Source organism: Vicugna pacos, chromosome 20 (assembly GCF_048564905.1).
Source record: "Vicugna pacos chromosome 20, VicPac4, whole genome shotgun sequence".
NCBI lineage: Eukaryota > Metazoa > Chordata > Mammalia > Artiodactyla > Camelidae > Vicugna > Vicugna pacos.
In genome coordinates, this window is record NC_133006.1 from 41,190,401 (window position 1) to 41,204,733 (window position 14,333).

The following is a 14,333-nucleotide window of genomic DNA, read 5'->3' on the forward strand; positions in this document are numbered from 1 at the left end:
CACGAGGACGCCCGTCTGAGGGACGAGAGGCAGGGCCCGCGACTGCGAGCCTCCCCGCAGCAGAGACTCCCGTGGTGCCAGCCCCAGGGCTGCCGAGTGTCAGCTTTATTGGGAAAGTGCCACTTCCTTACATGTGTGGAGCCAGTTGGCTGGGGTCTGGAGAAGGAAGGAAGGGGGAAGTGTGAGTGCAGATGCAGCTCTGGAGTTTCCCACGGAAAGTCTGACTGCCCTAGATGCTAACTCTGTGACGACCACGCCCTCGGACATCTTAATGCCCACGTGTCCCAGAGCCAAAGCCGTGCCTGCCACAGGGGTGGTGCTCCACTGACACTCGGTTATTCCCATGAGCTGCCGGGGGCAGGCTGGCCCCTGCAGGGGGTGCAAAAAGAACTAGACACAGTCTCCCCTCTGACCCTGCCCCACCCCATGGAATGTGCAGCGTCTTTATATGAGAATGGAGAGTTGAGAGATTTTTTTGGAGGACAGGGTGACAGACAGAGGAAAATCACCCCTGCTAGAGGCTGACAAGGAGCAGCTTTCAGGGAAGGGAGTGAGCCAGGAGAGGGGGTCACAGAACCAAACAGGCCACAGGGAATGGGTGTTCACCGGTATCAAAGTGCAGTCAACAAACAGGAGGCCCCCCAGCGCAGCTTCTCACCACAGGGCGGGAAGTCTCTGAAGAAGCGTCGCAGGGAGATGCAAAGATGTAACTAAGTCGGAGGAGTACACGGACGTTGTGTGTGTTAGTCCCGGCAACAGGTGCAGGTGACAGACACGCGTCCTGTCAGCAGCAGGAATCAGCGGCAGGGGACAAGAAGTCTGCCGGCTTCGCACATTTGGGGGGCGCTGTAACTGTCCCCCAAGTTAGAAGATTCATTCATTCTTCCCACGTCCAGATGAAGTCAGACAGTGTTTACCCTCGGAGTGGAATCACTAGAAAGCAGCTGGCAGGGCCAGCGCGGGGAGAGGGCGACGTTGAGGACCGAGTGTGTGCCTGGCACTTCACAAATGATTTGCTCACGGCCATCCAGTTAGGCAAGAATCACTGGCCCCTTCTGGCAAATGTGAGAACTCACACTCAGTAGGGCTTGTTTGAAAACACACGGCCAGTCCGGGCCCAGCAGTGTCCGCTGCGGGCCCGGCTCACCCGGAGCCACGGGGGCCACCTCCCCAGCTGCTCAGTGTCCTTCCCCACCAGCACAGAGCCCGACGACGCTGTGTACGCGCCTCGATGGCAGGTTTTTTTTTTTAAGTCTTAATTTAATGTTGTTGTTATTATTATTATTGTAACATTTTATTTGAAATGATTTGAAATTCACAAGAAGTCGCAGAAACAGCACAGAGTGTTTCCGCGTACACCTCGCCGCATAGCTTTCCCCTGTGATGATGTCTTCTGCAAACTTAATACATTGTCCAAACCAGGAGATCAGAGCTGGGACAACACTACTGATTCAGGGTTTTGCAGCCTCTTCACTGAGGCTTCAGGCCAGACGATTCTTTGCTGGGGGCCGTCCTGGGTGCTGTAAGATTTTAGCAGCATGCCAGTCTCTACCCACGAGGCGCCGGAGGCCCCAGGGGTGACCGCCGAATGTGATCGCAGACTCAGTGATAGCTTTCAGAGCCCCAAATTGCTTTACATTCTTTATTCAGATTAGGACTTTGGGTTCAGCATTTTTTAGGTGTAATACACACAGAAAAATCACCATACCACAGAGCAGCAAAGAGTTTCCTCCAAAATCCTTAGCATGAAAAAGACATTTTTCAAACCACAAAGATGTAACTATCCTTTTAAAAATTGAGGAGAAACACGAGGGCTGGGTTTTTACTACAGTAGTTCTCAGTTTTCATAAATGGTATCAAAAATCACATTCACAGAAACCTGTTACTCATGCCAGACACTCCACCGGGCACATTTCTCAGGCACATCTTAAAACGGAGGTCACTGAGGTTGTTTTCACTCAATTATCACAAGAAACCGTACAGAATCCACAGCATCACGTAAAAATATCCTGTCTGAAGAGCAGCCCACTCTCGCCGCTGCTGCATGGCTGATGCAGGAGCCCTGGGCCCCCTGCTCGGGAAGGCAGACCCTGCCACCCACAGTCCGTGGTCATCTCTGACCAGGGCTGGGGGTCTCAGCGACGTCCTCTGTCACGTCAGAGCCGTGACAGGCAGTCTCTGGAGAGCTCAGGGGTTCCGGACACACATGTGGGTAAGCTGTGTTGCATTTTCAGAGCCCTGAGGAATGACGTGGGTGTTTAGTGACACCGCAGTGGCCCTCAGCCTCGGCAACACCGGGCTCTGGGCTCACCCGCCAGAGGCAGCCAGCCACTCACAGAGGGAGCCCCTGTGCGGAGGCTGGGGCCCGCTGCCCCCCGGCTGCAGCCTCCACTGTGACGTGCACCAGGTCACTCATGCCAGGCTCTGCAGGGCCCCTGGGCCGGCACCTGCAGGGGGGGTGCTGATGGGTCCAGAAAAACTAGTCTTTCAGGGCAGTCGCACCAACACCCAAATTCATTTTTACTGACTTTCTGGTAAACAGCAAAATTCCAAATCACTCAGCATCTGGTCACAGAAGCAACCTCCAGCTCAGATTTATGGGGGTGGGGAACTGGGCGGGGGGCTCACAGACCGTCGTAAATGTGGACTGTTATTTTTTTCCCCCAAAATAACATATTGTGTATTTCCTTGTAAGCACATGCCTGCAATTTAGTATCCATTTATATCTGCAATTATCCATTTAATTATCCATTTTTCGCTATCCCAGGGACCTTCAAACTCAATTCAGTTTACACACTTACAATCTTAATAAAACAAACAGACCTCACTAATTTGGGGGTCTGCACTTTATTATGACATGAATGACACACAGGCTTTGGGGTTTTCTGGCTGAACGAATATAATTTTATAAACCACATGCCTGAAGTCTGTGCATAAAAACCCAACTTCTCCTTAACCAGACTGAAATGGAATATACAAATGGAATTTTCTAGACCATTGAAAGTGGTTCTGGATATAAATTCACACTTCTTTTTAAATAATGTAAAAATTAGACAAAACCTAACTCCCTCCGAGAAACAGTAACCTCTCTCTCCGACTCAGGGTATAAAAGATGCCACTTTAACTGCGATAGAACAGCCTCCTGATAACAAGGGTTCTTCGCCCAAAGCTGTCAGGGGAGGTGCTGGAAACACAGACTCTCTAGAGAGCCTGCCAGGCGGCCCCTTTACAGACCACAAGTTTCCCAGGTCCATAAACTTCTCATCCACTGGAGCTGATACTTCCTCGACACAACATGCACATGGCTGTTTGTAGAAAGGCCTTCTGCAGGATGTGCTCAGGAATCTTTCAGCTTGGAGATTAAATGTTTCAAGCTTAGTTCACAAAACCCACCTGCTTTCAGTCTTCATTCAGTTCAGATTTCCAGACCGAGTTTCCCATGTTGGGATACATTAGGATGCTGTCAGCTCTCCTTGGCCGAGACTTGGGCGAGCAAGTTTCAAAGAACCCGAACAATGCCCACAGTTTGAATGGGGTGAGTAATTCTACTGGTCTCATTTCTTTAAATGTCTGTAAGCGTCTCTAAAATATCTTGGCTTTACCAGAGATGTTTATGTGTCTAAAGATTTCTGGGTTGAATTGGCTCTGAACTCATGACTTAAATAGACTTCTGCTATTCTATTAGATTCACCAGGCAAATCTCACTAACACATCTAAAAAGCAAGCCCTTGATCTTCACCAGCTCAAAAATCTCCATCAGCCCAAATGTGACTCAGTTCTTTCCTTGCCAAAATGTGTCTGCTCACAGACGGCAGAGCCAAAGACTCAGACTCCACGAGATGCAAATATAGCACCTACCAAAATGACTCGAAGGTGTTTAGGTCTTAATGAGCCTGAAGTTATAGTGTTTAGGACTCCAGCAACCAGTCCTTGGAGGGTTAAAGGGCCGTTTAGGGCTGCGGCCCCAAGGACTCCCCAATCAGCAGAAGGGAGTCCCGAGAGGAATGTGGAAACATAGCTGGTCACCTAGTGGGACGTGTCCATCACTAGTCCCGAGGAGAAGCCATGGCCAGCCTCTCCAGGGGGCTTCCAGGCACCGGCCCCCTTGTTGACAATAAGGCCAGGTTGGCCCTGTGGAAAGAAAGGTGGGGTCACGGGCCTGGGCCGGTTGTCAGGTTCTGCCCTGCTCCCGGCCCCTTGCTGCTGTGACTGCAAGAAGCACGTCCCCATCCCGGGAAGACCGTCCAGGCCTGGCATCACGACACTGGCCCGGCAGAGCTGGACTGTTTGTCAGGGTGGCCACGTGCCACAGTGCCCTCTTTTAACCTGCAAACCCGTGTCCTGTGGTGTGAGCCAAAAGTGCACGTTTGTCAGTTCCATGACATCACACAAGAGCAAAACCTCCCGCCTCCTCCCGAGCACTGTTCCTTGCACTGCTGGCACAGTACACGAGACACATCACAATACCCCAAGTGGCCCTGAGCCCCACGCTCCTAAGAAACAAGCGTCTGAGTCAGGAAAGGAGAAAACTCAGCACACAGAAATATACAAAAACTGCGGTGCTGGAAAGCAGAAATATGGAAAACTCGTAAAATGATGCAGCAAGATTCCAACACAGATCTCCAAAAGTGAAATGAGCAGAAGGCTCTGCTTTGCTCAAGAACCACAGCATCTCTGGGAAGCCCACCTCCTGGTCAGGGCAGCAGGAGGGGCCCCACGGGTGAGGGCCGGCCAGCCGGAAAACCATGCACGTGACGGGAGACAGCTCCCCTCCCGTTACAGCCCAGGTTCTGGACGACAGCTGCCCATCCCCAGAGCTGCAGGACGGCTGTGGCCCTGCCACCTGTGGACAGAGATGCTTTGTACCCCAGAGCTCAGCCAGTTCCCAGGGTCCAGTACCTATGCCCTAGGGTGGGATCCTGGCCTCCCTCCCCAGTTAGGTCTTGGGACCAACTGGTCACCTTGCTTCATAAACCTAGGGGTTTTCAGGGGACATTTGTGTTCCATACAGAAGGCGACATTTCCAGCCACCACTTCTGACACTCTTTAGATAGGGACACACTAGATTCAGCGTCCCCAGCCCAGTGATTCATGGACCCACTGGCCTGTAGGGAAGAAACCAGTGTCTCTGGTGGAGGTCAAGGTCATTAATGGGGCTGAGCAGAGCTGAGGTTTTGATCGCTAAAGTTGGGCGAGATGTTGCGGCTGTTCCATTTGCAAGCAGAAGACCCTCACTTACCAAGTTGTGATAAATATGACTCCAAAAAGCCACAGTTGCACTGTGAGCACTTTGCCTTTGGGATGAGTGTGTGTGTTCATTCCATCCAGGAAATACTCTCTGAAGTACTTCCCCACTCTCGTCAGCACTGCCCCTTCCTTTGCAACTAACGTTTCAAAAACAGAAGGCCTATTTTAACGTCCTTATGTTTCTTTACAAAGTGTTTGCTTTCAGTCTACAATGAAAAGTTGGCACTTTATAAAATAAAATTGACATTGAGAAGATTGCCAGTTCTAAGACCTTGAAAGGCTAAAACCACGTGCAGAAAGACTGGGCTGTTCACGATATTTTACACATTTCTGAACCTTAGATGAGCTATTCTCCAAAATTCATGGGAGAGCAAAGCCAGATTTTCTTTCCTAACAAGCATATTTGAAGTTCTTATACTATGAAATAAGTACTTTTAAAATTAATTGTTTGGATTCCAAAGTATACTTTTGAAAATCAGCCATAGTTTTCATAAAAATTAAAATTTTGCTGTACATACTCCTGAAAAATCCATTTCTTACGTATTTTGGTTTAGGTTTACTGGGTTACCATTTTAAAAGACGCCAGACAAGAGAGTCTCTATTTTTATCATTATGTGTGCTCCTAATTTAATTTTAAACAATCCAAAATAATGCATTTCTATCATATAACTTAGCATTTCAAGCTGAATTATAGGCCATATACACTATCAATACTTTTCAACTAAATATTCACAAATACATAAGAAAAATATAAAAAGTATTTAGGTGTTGTAATTATGCAATAAGGCACTTTTAAAAAGGAGGTGATAGTCCAGTAGCAGAAAAGTTATGTAATTCTAAGAATTACCTGTTATTGTTACAAAGCTTTTTATAAGAACACGTGTTTCATCGATGTGACCATCTTTTTAGTCTGCCCTACTCCAAGTGAAAGTTATAATTCATTGACTTCTGATGGCTTTCCAATAATGTATTAGTATTTAACATTTTTCCATGATCAATTACCTTTGGCAAACACTGCTGTAGTCCAAAAGGATGTCTCCAAATCAGAGTTCAAACTAAATGCTTCTATAGCTTAAGCCACCCCATTTTGAGGCATAGAAATATCTGGTAGTTTTTGGTAGCCTGATGTTAATTCAGGTGGGCGCTGTATTTCAGTTGCCCTGACTTTGTATTACTTCTTAGATGCAAGAAGGCAGCAGGTGGGTTCCGTTCCCAGTATAGTAATAATTGTACATTTAGTATCTTAGGGTTTATTGTAACCAAGGTTGCTGAGACTAATGTAACCAGTTTTACCTTTACCCAAAGGAGGTTTATTTCAAGTGGCAAATTTTACTATAAGTGTAACTGCTTTACTAAGTGTAACTCTCAACATATAGTTTTAAAAAATACTACTTCCCTAGAGTAGGGGTTGGCAGACTTTCTGTAAAGGGCCAGATAGTAAATATTTTCAGCTTTGCCATCTGGTCTCTGTTGCGTCTACTCAGCCCTGCTCTTGTAGCAGGGAGGCAGTCCTGGTTGGTATGTAAATGAATGTGCATGTCTGTGTTCCTATAAAACTTTATATATGGACACTGAAATCTGAATTTCATATAGTTCTCATGTGTCACAAAAAATAGTATTATGTGTCACAAAAATAGTACTCTTCTTTTGAATTTTTTAAAACTATTTAAAAACACAAAAAAACAAAACAAAATCTTGTTAGTTCTCAGGCTCTGCAAGAACAGGCTTCAGGCTGAATTTGGCCCGCAGGCTGTAGGACACAGACCTGATTCCTGTTCAGCCACAGTGAGGCCATCCCCTCCTTAAAGATTACCATTACAATATGAATCAATTGCACTAGCCATGTGCTCGATCATATGAAAATGAAAGAAAGACAGATTACCATGGGATGACCACGGTGTGAAGAGCTCACGTCCTCAGGAGGCTCACAGGCCCCGGGCACGCACGTCCCCTTGTCCTGGCATTCACAGCCATCAGCAGTGGACGAAGAAGGCCAACCTGACTGGTACCCACAGTCCCAGCCTGTGCAGGGTGCCCACTGGGTCTGGAGCAGGATTGATTTGCTCAGCGTGCTTCAACATTCAAGACACCACTCCCTATTGTGGCTCCAAGAGCGACAAAAAGCCACCTTTCCATGCCTCATCTCCTGGCTTGGAGTCCAGCCACCCAGGGTCCAGCTTCCAGGGTCCAGCTTCTCTGACTGCTAATGGCCCAGGAGTCTATGACGTGCTTTGCCTCCACAAAGGGGACCCAGGGCTGGGGACGCACTCTGGAGGCTCACAGCCAAAATCAACCGATCACTCTGGCATTTCAGCTCACCAAGCATCTTAGTTTGCCGGGGGTAAGAACGACTTCTAGAAAACGTTTTTTAGAACACTCCAGCCCACGATGGGAAATCTGGGCCATTCCACATCAGAAAGGAGGGATGGAAGAAGGGAAATGTGAAAATACTGTTGCTTGACTACTGGCAGGTGCAGCAGCATCCGCTGAGGACGATGGCCCGCTGGCCGGGGCCTTGCCAACTGCCGGGAGCTGAGATACAAAGTAAGCGACGCGCACGTGGCCTTCCCTTTTCAAAAGGACATTTGTCAGCAAACGCACGATTCTGGGCAAACAATTCCCAGATCCCAGCTGAAGAGGAAAGGACAGCCTGGGCCCTGGTTTTCTCGAGAAACGGGCCACAGCGTGAAGGCTTCCACGCCTCCCCTCGGCGCGAAGCGGCTCCAGGCCTCTCCCTGGGAGCCGAGGGCTCTCCTGCAGGCTGCAAGGGCTGGAACACGACGTCTACAGTTGAAAGCAAATCCCAAGGCTTTGCAGCCTCGCTCAGGAGTCAGGAGCCTTCTTCTTGGAGAAAGCTACGGCGGGGGTCTTGAGGATGTCTTTACATCCCAACGCGGGGCGAGAATTCCGGGGGCCTAAGCGACGGGAAAGCGGTTGGAAAGGGTGGGTGCTTCGCACGGGCCGTGCTTGCTGGCGGGGTCTGTGTGGGGTGCGAGCTTGCGGTGAGCGCCTGCCTCTCTCCAGGGGACGACTCTGGGCAAAGCGTCGCGGCTGCCCGAGCTCCGCGCGCCTGTCGGCCGCTTCCCGCGGTCCCGGGGAGCGCCGCGGGGCGCGGGCGGCGGGCTCAGAGCGCGTCGGCCGGACGCATGTAGCGCAGCGTGTAGTTGGCCCCCGCGTTGTTGTCCCAGTACTCGCCCTGGGCGCAGCGGTAGCAGACGGCGAAGTGGACGGCGACGCCAGGCGCGTCCGCGCCCTCCCCTTCCTGGGGCTGCAGGCCCGGGGGCAGGCTCAGCGCGAAGGAGAAGCGCTCGGCGCCGGGTTCCTCTTGGGTCGCTCCGGGCCCGGGGTCCCCCGACGGCACCCCAGGCTCGGGGCGCAGCTCGGCCGGCACGTCCAGGAAGGAGCGCCACTCCGTGAAGGTGTAGCGCACGGCCACGGCCCGCGGCCCGGGGCAGCCCAGCACCCGACCGGAGCCGGTCACCTCCCCGTCCCAGGGCGCGGAGCACTGCACGTGCTCCAGGCACACGCGCTGCCGTCGCAGGCGCTCGGCCGCGGCGCTCGGCCCGGGGAGCTCGAAGAGAGGCCGCAGCCGGGAAGGCGGCGCGGGGAGGGGCGCGGCCGCCGCGGCCAGCAGGCCCGGGAGCTGCTCCAGGTCCTCGGCGCGCGCCGGGAAGCTGCGGAGGCGGGAGAGCACGGCGGGCGGCACCTGCGGCTCCTCGGCCTCGCTGAAGTGCTTCACGCTGGCCAGGCTCAGCCCCAGCGCGTCCGCGAACTGCACCCGCTTCTTGCACTTGCCGCAGCAGTCGCCGGGGCTGTGCGGCGCGCCCTCGCCGCCCTCGCCACCCTCTGCGCCCGGCCCGGCGGCAGGCGGCGGCCGCTGCTGCAGGAACTTGGCCGCCCGCAGGATCTGGTCGGCGGGCAGGGAGAAGGAGCGCGCGCGGCGGCGGCGGCGGCTTTCCAGCAGCTCCTCTTGCTGCCGGAGGGCAGCCCCTTCCTGGGGGGACAGAGGCTCGGCGTCAGGGCTCGAGGCCTCCGACGTGCCGCCGCCGTCCGCGCCACTCTCCGTGCAGTTGACCTCTGGGGCGGGCGGCTCCTCGGCTGCTGGGGGATCAAGGGGTGCCGGTCCCGGCGGCTCCAAACTTAGCAGCTGCGCCCCCTGGGGTTCCATGACGCCGTCTGGCCCCGGGACTTACGCTCTGGAGACTGACCGCCTTGGGTGACAGAAAGCGCGCAGCGCCTGCCCGGGGATCGAGAAAAGACAGTTCCACTTGGGAGGCTTCGGGTTTTAGCCGGGCTGCCCGGGGCGGAGCGGGAGGAGGATGCGGGCCGGGTCGGGCGGGCCGGGCGCGGCCGCTCGGAGATGAGTCTTCTCGCAGCGGGGGAGGGCCCGGCGCCGGGAGGCGCGGCTGCGGGAGCGGCGCGGGGCCCGGGCGGGCGGGGTCCGAGTGCCCCGCGGAGCGCAGAGCCGGCGTTGGAAGTCGAGGCTCCAGTTCACCCTCTCCTGCCCAGCAGGCCCGCGCCCGTCCCGCCTCCGGAGCTCCGGGGTGAACTCGCGCTCAGCTTCCGTCGTCCTCCTGCCCATTTAGTTGGTTCTGTGGGTCCCGACGGGCCTGCCCTCCGGAGGGTCGCAGAGCGGCCTCCTCCCGGCTGTGGCATCGGCCAAGGAGGTCCCGGGGCGGGCAGGTAAGTGCGGAAAACTGGCCTGCGGGGAGGCGGGGAGGCGGCGGGCCGCGCGGACCCCTCTCTTCCTTCCTCCTCAAGTTCAGGGCCCTCGGAAACGGGCCCGACCCGGCGCCCTCGCCCCTGGCGCTTCCCAAGGCCGTGAGCCCGAGCGGCGGTCCCGACCCGCGCAGGGGCGGCGCAGGGTGGGCTCCGGTGGGGGCGCGGAGCCCGGGCACCGCCGCGAGCCGAGCGCGGCCGGAGGCCATTCGCGCGGGGCCCGGGAGCACGTCCCCGCTCCTCCCCTCGTCCCGCCCGCCGCGCTCGGAGCCCCGGCCGCCGCACAGGGGCCCGCGCGCACCCGCCCCGGGAGCTGGGACCCGCCGCTCGTCCCCGGCCCTCCCGGGGATGCGAACCGGGTGACTGGGGGGGACGGCTGAAAGTGCTTTCTGGTTGTTTTTGTTTTGTTTCGTTTTGAAGGCTAACTGTGCCCGCCTCTAAGTCGGAGGTTCTTCAACTTCAGCACGCGTCAGCGTCCCTTGGAGAGGCTGTGCTAACTCAGTGCTGGGCCCCACCCCGGAGTTTCCGACTCAGTAGGTCTGGGGTGCGGCACAAAGTATTTGTAGCAAGGTCCTGCTGATGCTGGATCCACCGCCTGGGGTCTTTCGGGTCCTCCCCAGGCCAGTGAGGAACGCCGTAATTGCATTTCAACTTGGGGACTTGTAAGGAGGCACCAGACACAGCTGGCCTGTCTTCCTCTTGGAACAACTCCAAGATTTGGGGGAAGGAGACACTTTACAGTTAAGTAAATACTGACATATTATGGAGTGAAATCCAAAATTTGCAAACTACTTTAAATGTGAAATAGGATTTCACAAAGGTTTTAAGGTCGTGATGACCTCCTGGGCTCCAGCCTTATGAGGACCTGTGTCCACTCCAGGGCGGGGACGGGCCCAGGGAGCAGGTCCTGCGGTGGCGTGGGCCCAGCGCTGTTCCACTCTCTTCTCTTTGATGGAATCGTTAAAAGTCCCCACCCCCGTGGCACGCGAAATATATTGGAGGAGACCAAGATTAACCAGAGAACTGTACAAGACAGTCAGCTCCTGTGGCAGGTGCCAAGAAGGCAGCTCCAGCCTGGTCGAGGAGGCCGGGAAAGCCTCTGGGAAGGAGTGGGAGTTAACAGTGGGGCTGCCGGAAGGAACGTTTCCGCCACACAGAGGTCTTGGGGAGGTGGAGGGGTGTGCAAGTGTAGGGAGCACATGGCACCTCCTTCCAGGATCCCTAAGGCAGCCTCTGACTATTGTAGTTGGCCTGGGGCTAGCCGGGCCAGCACACGGTTTCCCTTCTCCCTTTGTCACTGGTGCCCCACGCCTCCCCCCCAGCAGCCTCCATCTCAGAGCAGGCCGACCCCACTCTCCTCCAGCACAGCTTCCATCCGATGGAGGAGGAACCCCCTCCCTGCCCAGGGAGTTCAGGACCGAGCAAGTGGCCCAGCCAGTGAGGTGACACGGGGAGCTTCCTTTTTCCCATGAGAAGATGCCACATTACTGTAGCGCCCAAAACAGTCACAGCCACCTTGCTGTGTCAGAGGTGACGCGATTCCTGAGCGTGGGAGATGGAGGGCCCTCAAGGTGACACGGGCTCGAGCAGCTGAGGTGATGTTTCTCAGTGTGAAGGCTACTGCCCTTTGGAGCAGGATAACTCCCTGTTGTGACCGCCTGCAGCAAACATTTCTAAGATCTTTAACGTCCGAGAGCCCTCCCCTCAAGATGCTGCTAGCAGCCCCAGGAATCCTGAGGACTGAGGACCCCGTACCCCCGCTTGCAAACATCCCAGCTAAGGGGGTGGTAGGAGAACCATGGAGCTCAGTCTTTGGACCTCCTACCAAGAGGGCTGAAGAAAAAATACAGCCTTCTGGTTCAGTCGGCACGACTGAGCTTTCTGCTGCTTGCAGACCGGCTTCGTAACAGGAAGGCAGCACTATGATAATTCTGAAAGGAGGAGTCAGCTGAGCCTCCCAGAGGGATGAGTCCGGGGCTCCCCGAGCAGAGGTGGGCAAGCGGTCCCATTCAGGCGGAGCTCCCGCGCCTCCTCCCCGCCTGCTCCCCCTCCGGTCACACGGAGGCGACTCTGAACTTCACTGTTTGGAGTTTTCTCCTTCCCACCAACTTCCCCCATAAAAACAAACCTAGTTGGTTTGTTCCGTGGGGGGAAAATGAACAAACAAAACACAAAGGACAGGATACGTATGTGGAAGAAACCCTGATACGCACAAAACACGTTTCTGTTTGTCTACGCATGGGGTATTTCTGGAAAGGTCCTGTTGACAGAGGAGTGCCTCTGGGGAGCCGAGATGCGGAGCTGGGGGTGAGAGGGGGGCGGGAAACTTCCTTCTCCCGCGACAGCCCTTCGTGCTGTTTGAACTCTTCTTCTTGTGCACAGTCCTGACGGAGGACTCTTGCCCTGCTTCGGCACCAGCTGTATCTGTCTGCCAAGTCTGGTCCAGACTCCACCCTGACATCGTCTGACTCCCACCACTTCGGCACCCTCCTCTCTCTCTGCTCCCCTTCAGATATCACTTTCTGCCCAGCTCCCCTCCAAGCCCCCTGGGCTGGCGTGAGTGAGGCAGCAGGGCCCCCAACCGACCTGAGAAACGGCCGTGTCACCTGTTCCATCGTTGGGACTCCCCACGATTTTGTTTGAACCAAGAAATCCACAGCAAATCAGCATCGCCATCGTCCTCCTCCCCATCGTGTAAACCAGTGCTCAGGAGAGCCCTCCTCCAAACTCTCTCCCCTTAAAAGTACTTGTGCCCCCCCCTTCATCGCCTGGAGTGACCCCACCGCCACTTGCTGAAATTACCTGGTCTTTAAGGCAATTTCCAAATTTTACCTCCTTTGTGAGCTTCTGGGACCACCCAGTTAGTAATGATGACTTTTGCTCTGAGGCAGATTTATGGTGAAACTGAAGTGTTCCTGGACCCCTTCTGATGTGTTCACATAGTCATGTGATAAAAATAAAATTCCTATTTTATGGCAAGACAAGGAAAATTTAAACAAAAATTTTCTCTGCTCATTTGGGGCCTCCTCCCTCCCCTTTAGAGGGTGTGATGCATCTGCATTGACCCGACTTCCTTAGGAGGTCACCTTCCTTCTTAATCTTGTAGAGTCAGGGCGGCACACTGCAAATCTGGGTTGTATGAACTGTCAATAGCACGTCATTTGACATAATAACCCTTTGTCTCAAAAATTCACATAATCCTGCTTTGACAGTTGTCAGAGCTTTCTGAAAGACTGTCTCCCAGGTTATAGTCCTCAGGTTGGCCTTGAATAAAGTTTTCTATTTCTTTATTAGATTGAGTATTAATTAATTTGTCGACAGTACCATCTTAACAAAGAACAATACGTTTGTAGAGAAGAGACAAGACAAGGAAAGGAGGTATACAGTTTGAGGAGTGGTAAACTTGGGGAAGTAACTATGCGGGGGAAACTCAGGGAAGGTAAGAGCTGTCTTGTGAGGTTTGTTAGGGAGATTCCTCTGGGCTGAGAAGAGCCTAGCATCACCTCCAGTGGCTGAGTCCAAGAGTTGTTGTTTCTTTGGGGGGGGGGTAATTAGGTTTATTTATTTATTTCAGTGGAGGTCCTGGGGATTGAACCTGGGACCTTGTCTGTGCTGAGCAGGCGCTCTACCACTGGGCTCCACCTTCCACTCTATCTACTGTTTCCTAATGTTCTTCAGCTTAGAATCCTCATGCCAAAGTGGCACATTTTGCGGCGGTTTATTCTGACGCCCTTTGGCATTCGGAGTGCTTCCCCCCTCGACCATGGGCAGGCCCAGGAGCCCCTTCCTACTGAACCCTACCAGGATGTGATTAGGTCTCTTGCTGACGCTGAAGAAGCCTTGTTGTGAGAGGCTGGTGGAAAGGCTGGTGCGGAAAGCGACATTTGGTTTCCATGGGAAACAGAATCGATCAGATTCCCGTGTTTGCGAGCAGAAACCTGTAGCACATGTTTTACAGCTTCTATATGAAAGAACTTTGATGGGGACTTTCCAAAATGTTCCTACAAAAATATAGGGGGGAAAGGCATCACCGAAGCATTTCAGGCAGTTAATAGGAAGCTGATGTCCTCTGGAGTTGGTGTGTCTATGGTGTAGGTCAGGGTTTTAAAATGTATACTTTGCTGTTATTTATTTCCTCATTCTGAGCATTAATTTTCTTGCCTAATGTTTACCTGTCATTTTGTTGTCTTTTTCTTAAAGAAGCCTCCTTCCTCCCCACTCCACAGCTGTGTAAGTTTCAGCCGTAGAGAAGCAGGATCTGCCCTTCTTTTCCTTCTGGTTCTATTTTCATTCAAAATTTTGATGTTTTGTTTCTCATGGATTCCTTGCATTAATTTAGATTTTTTAAAATATTGAATTACAACATT

General features: G+C 53.5%; 1 protein-coding gene across 1 annotated transcript; it reads right to left on the bottom strand.

Moving 5' to 3' along the window:
- Window positions 1-1,628: 1,628 nt before the first annotated feature.
- On the bottom strand, window positions 1,629-9,925 carry PPP1R3G (protein phosphatase 1 regulatory subunit 3G). The gene has a single exon (XM_072945741.1). The coding sequence runs from the start codon at window positions 9,413-9,415 to the stop codon at window positions 8,372-8,374; it is 1,044 nt and encodes a 347-aa protein (XP_072801842.1). The 5' UTR covers window positions 9,416-9,925; the 3' UTR covers window positions 1,629-8,371.
- Between the last annotated feature and the right edge of the window lie 4,408 nt (window positions 9,926-14,333).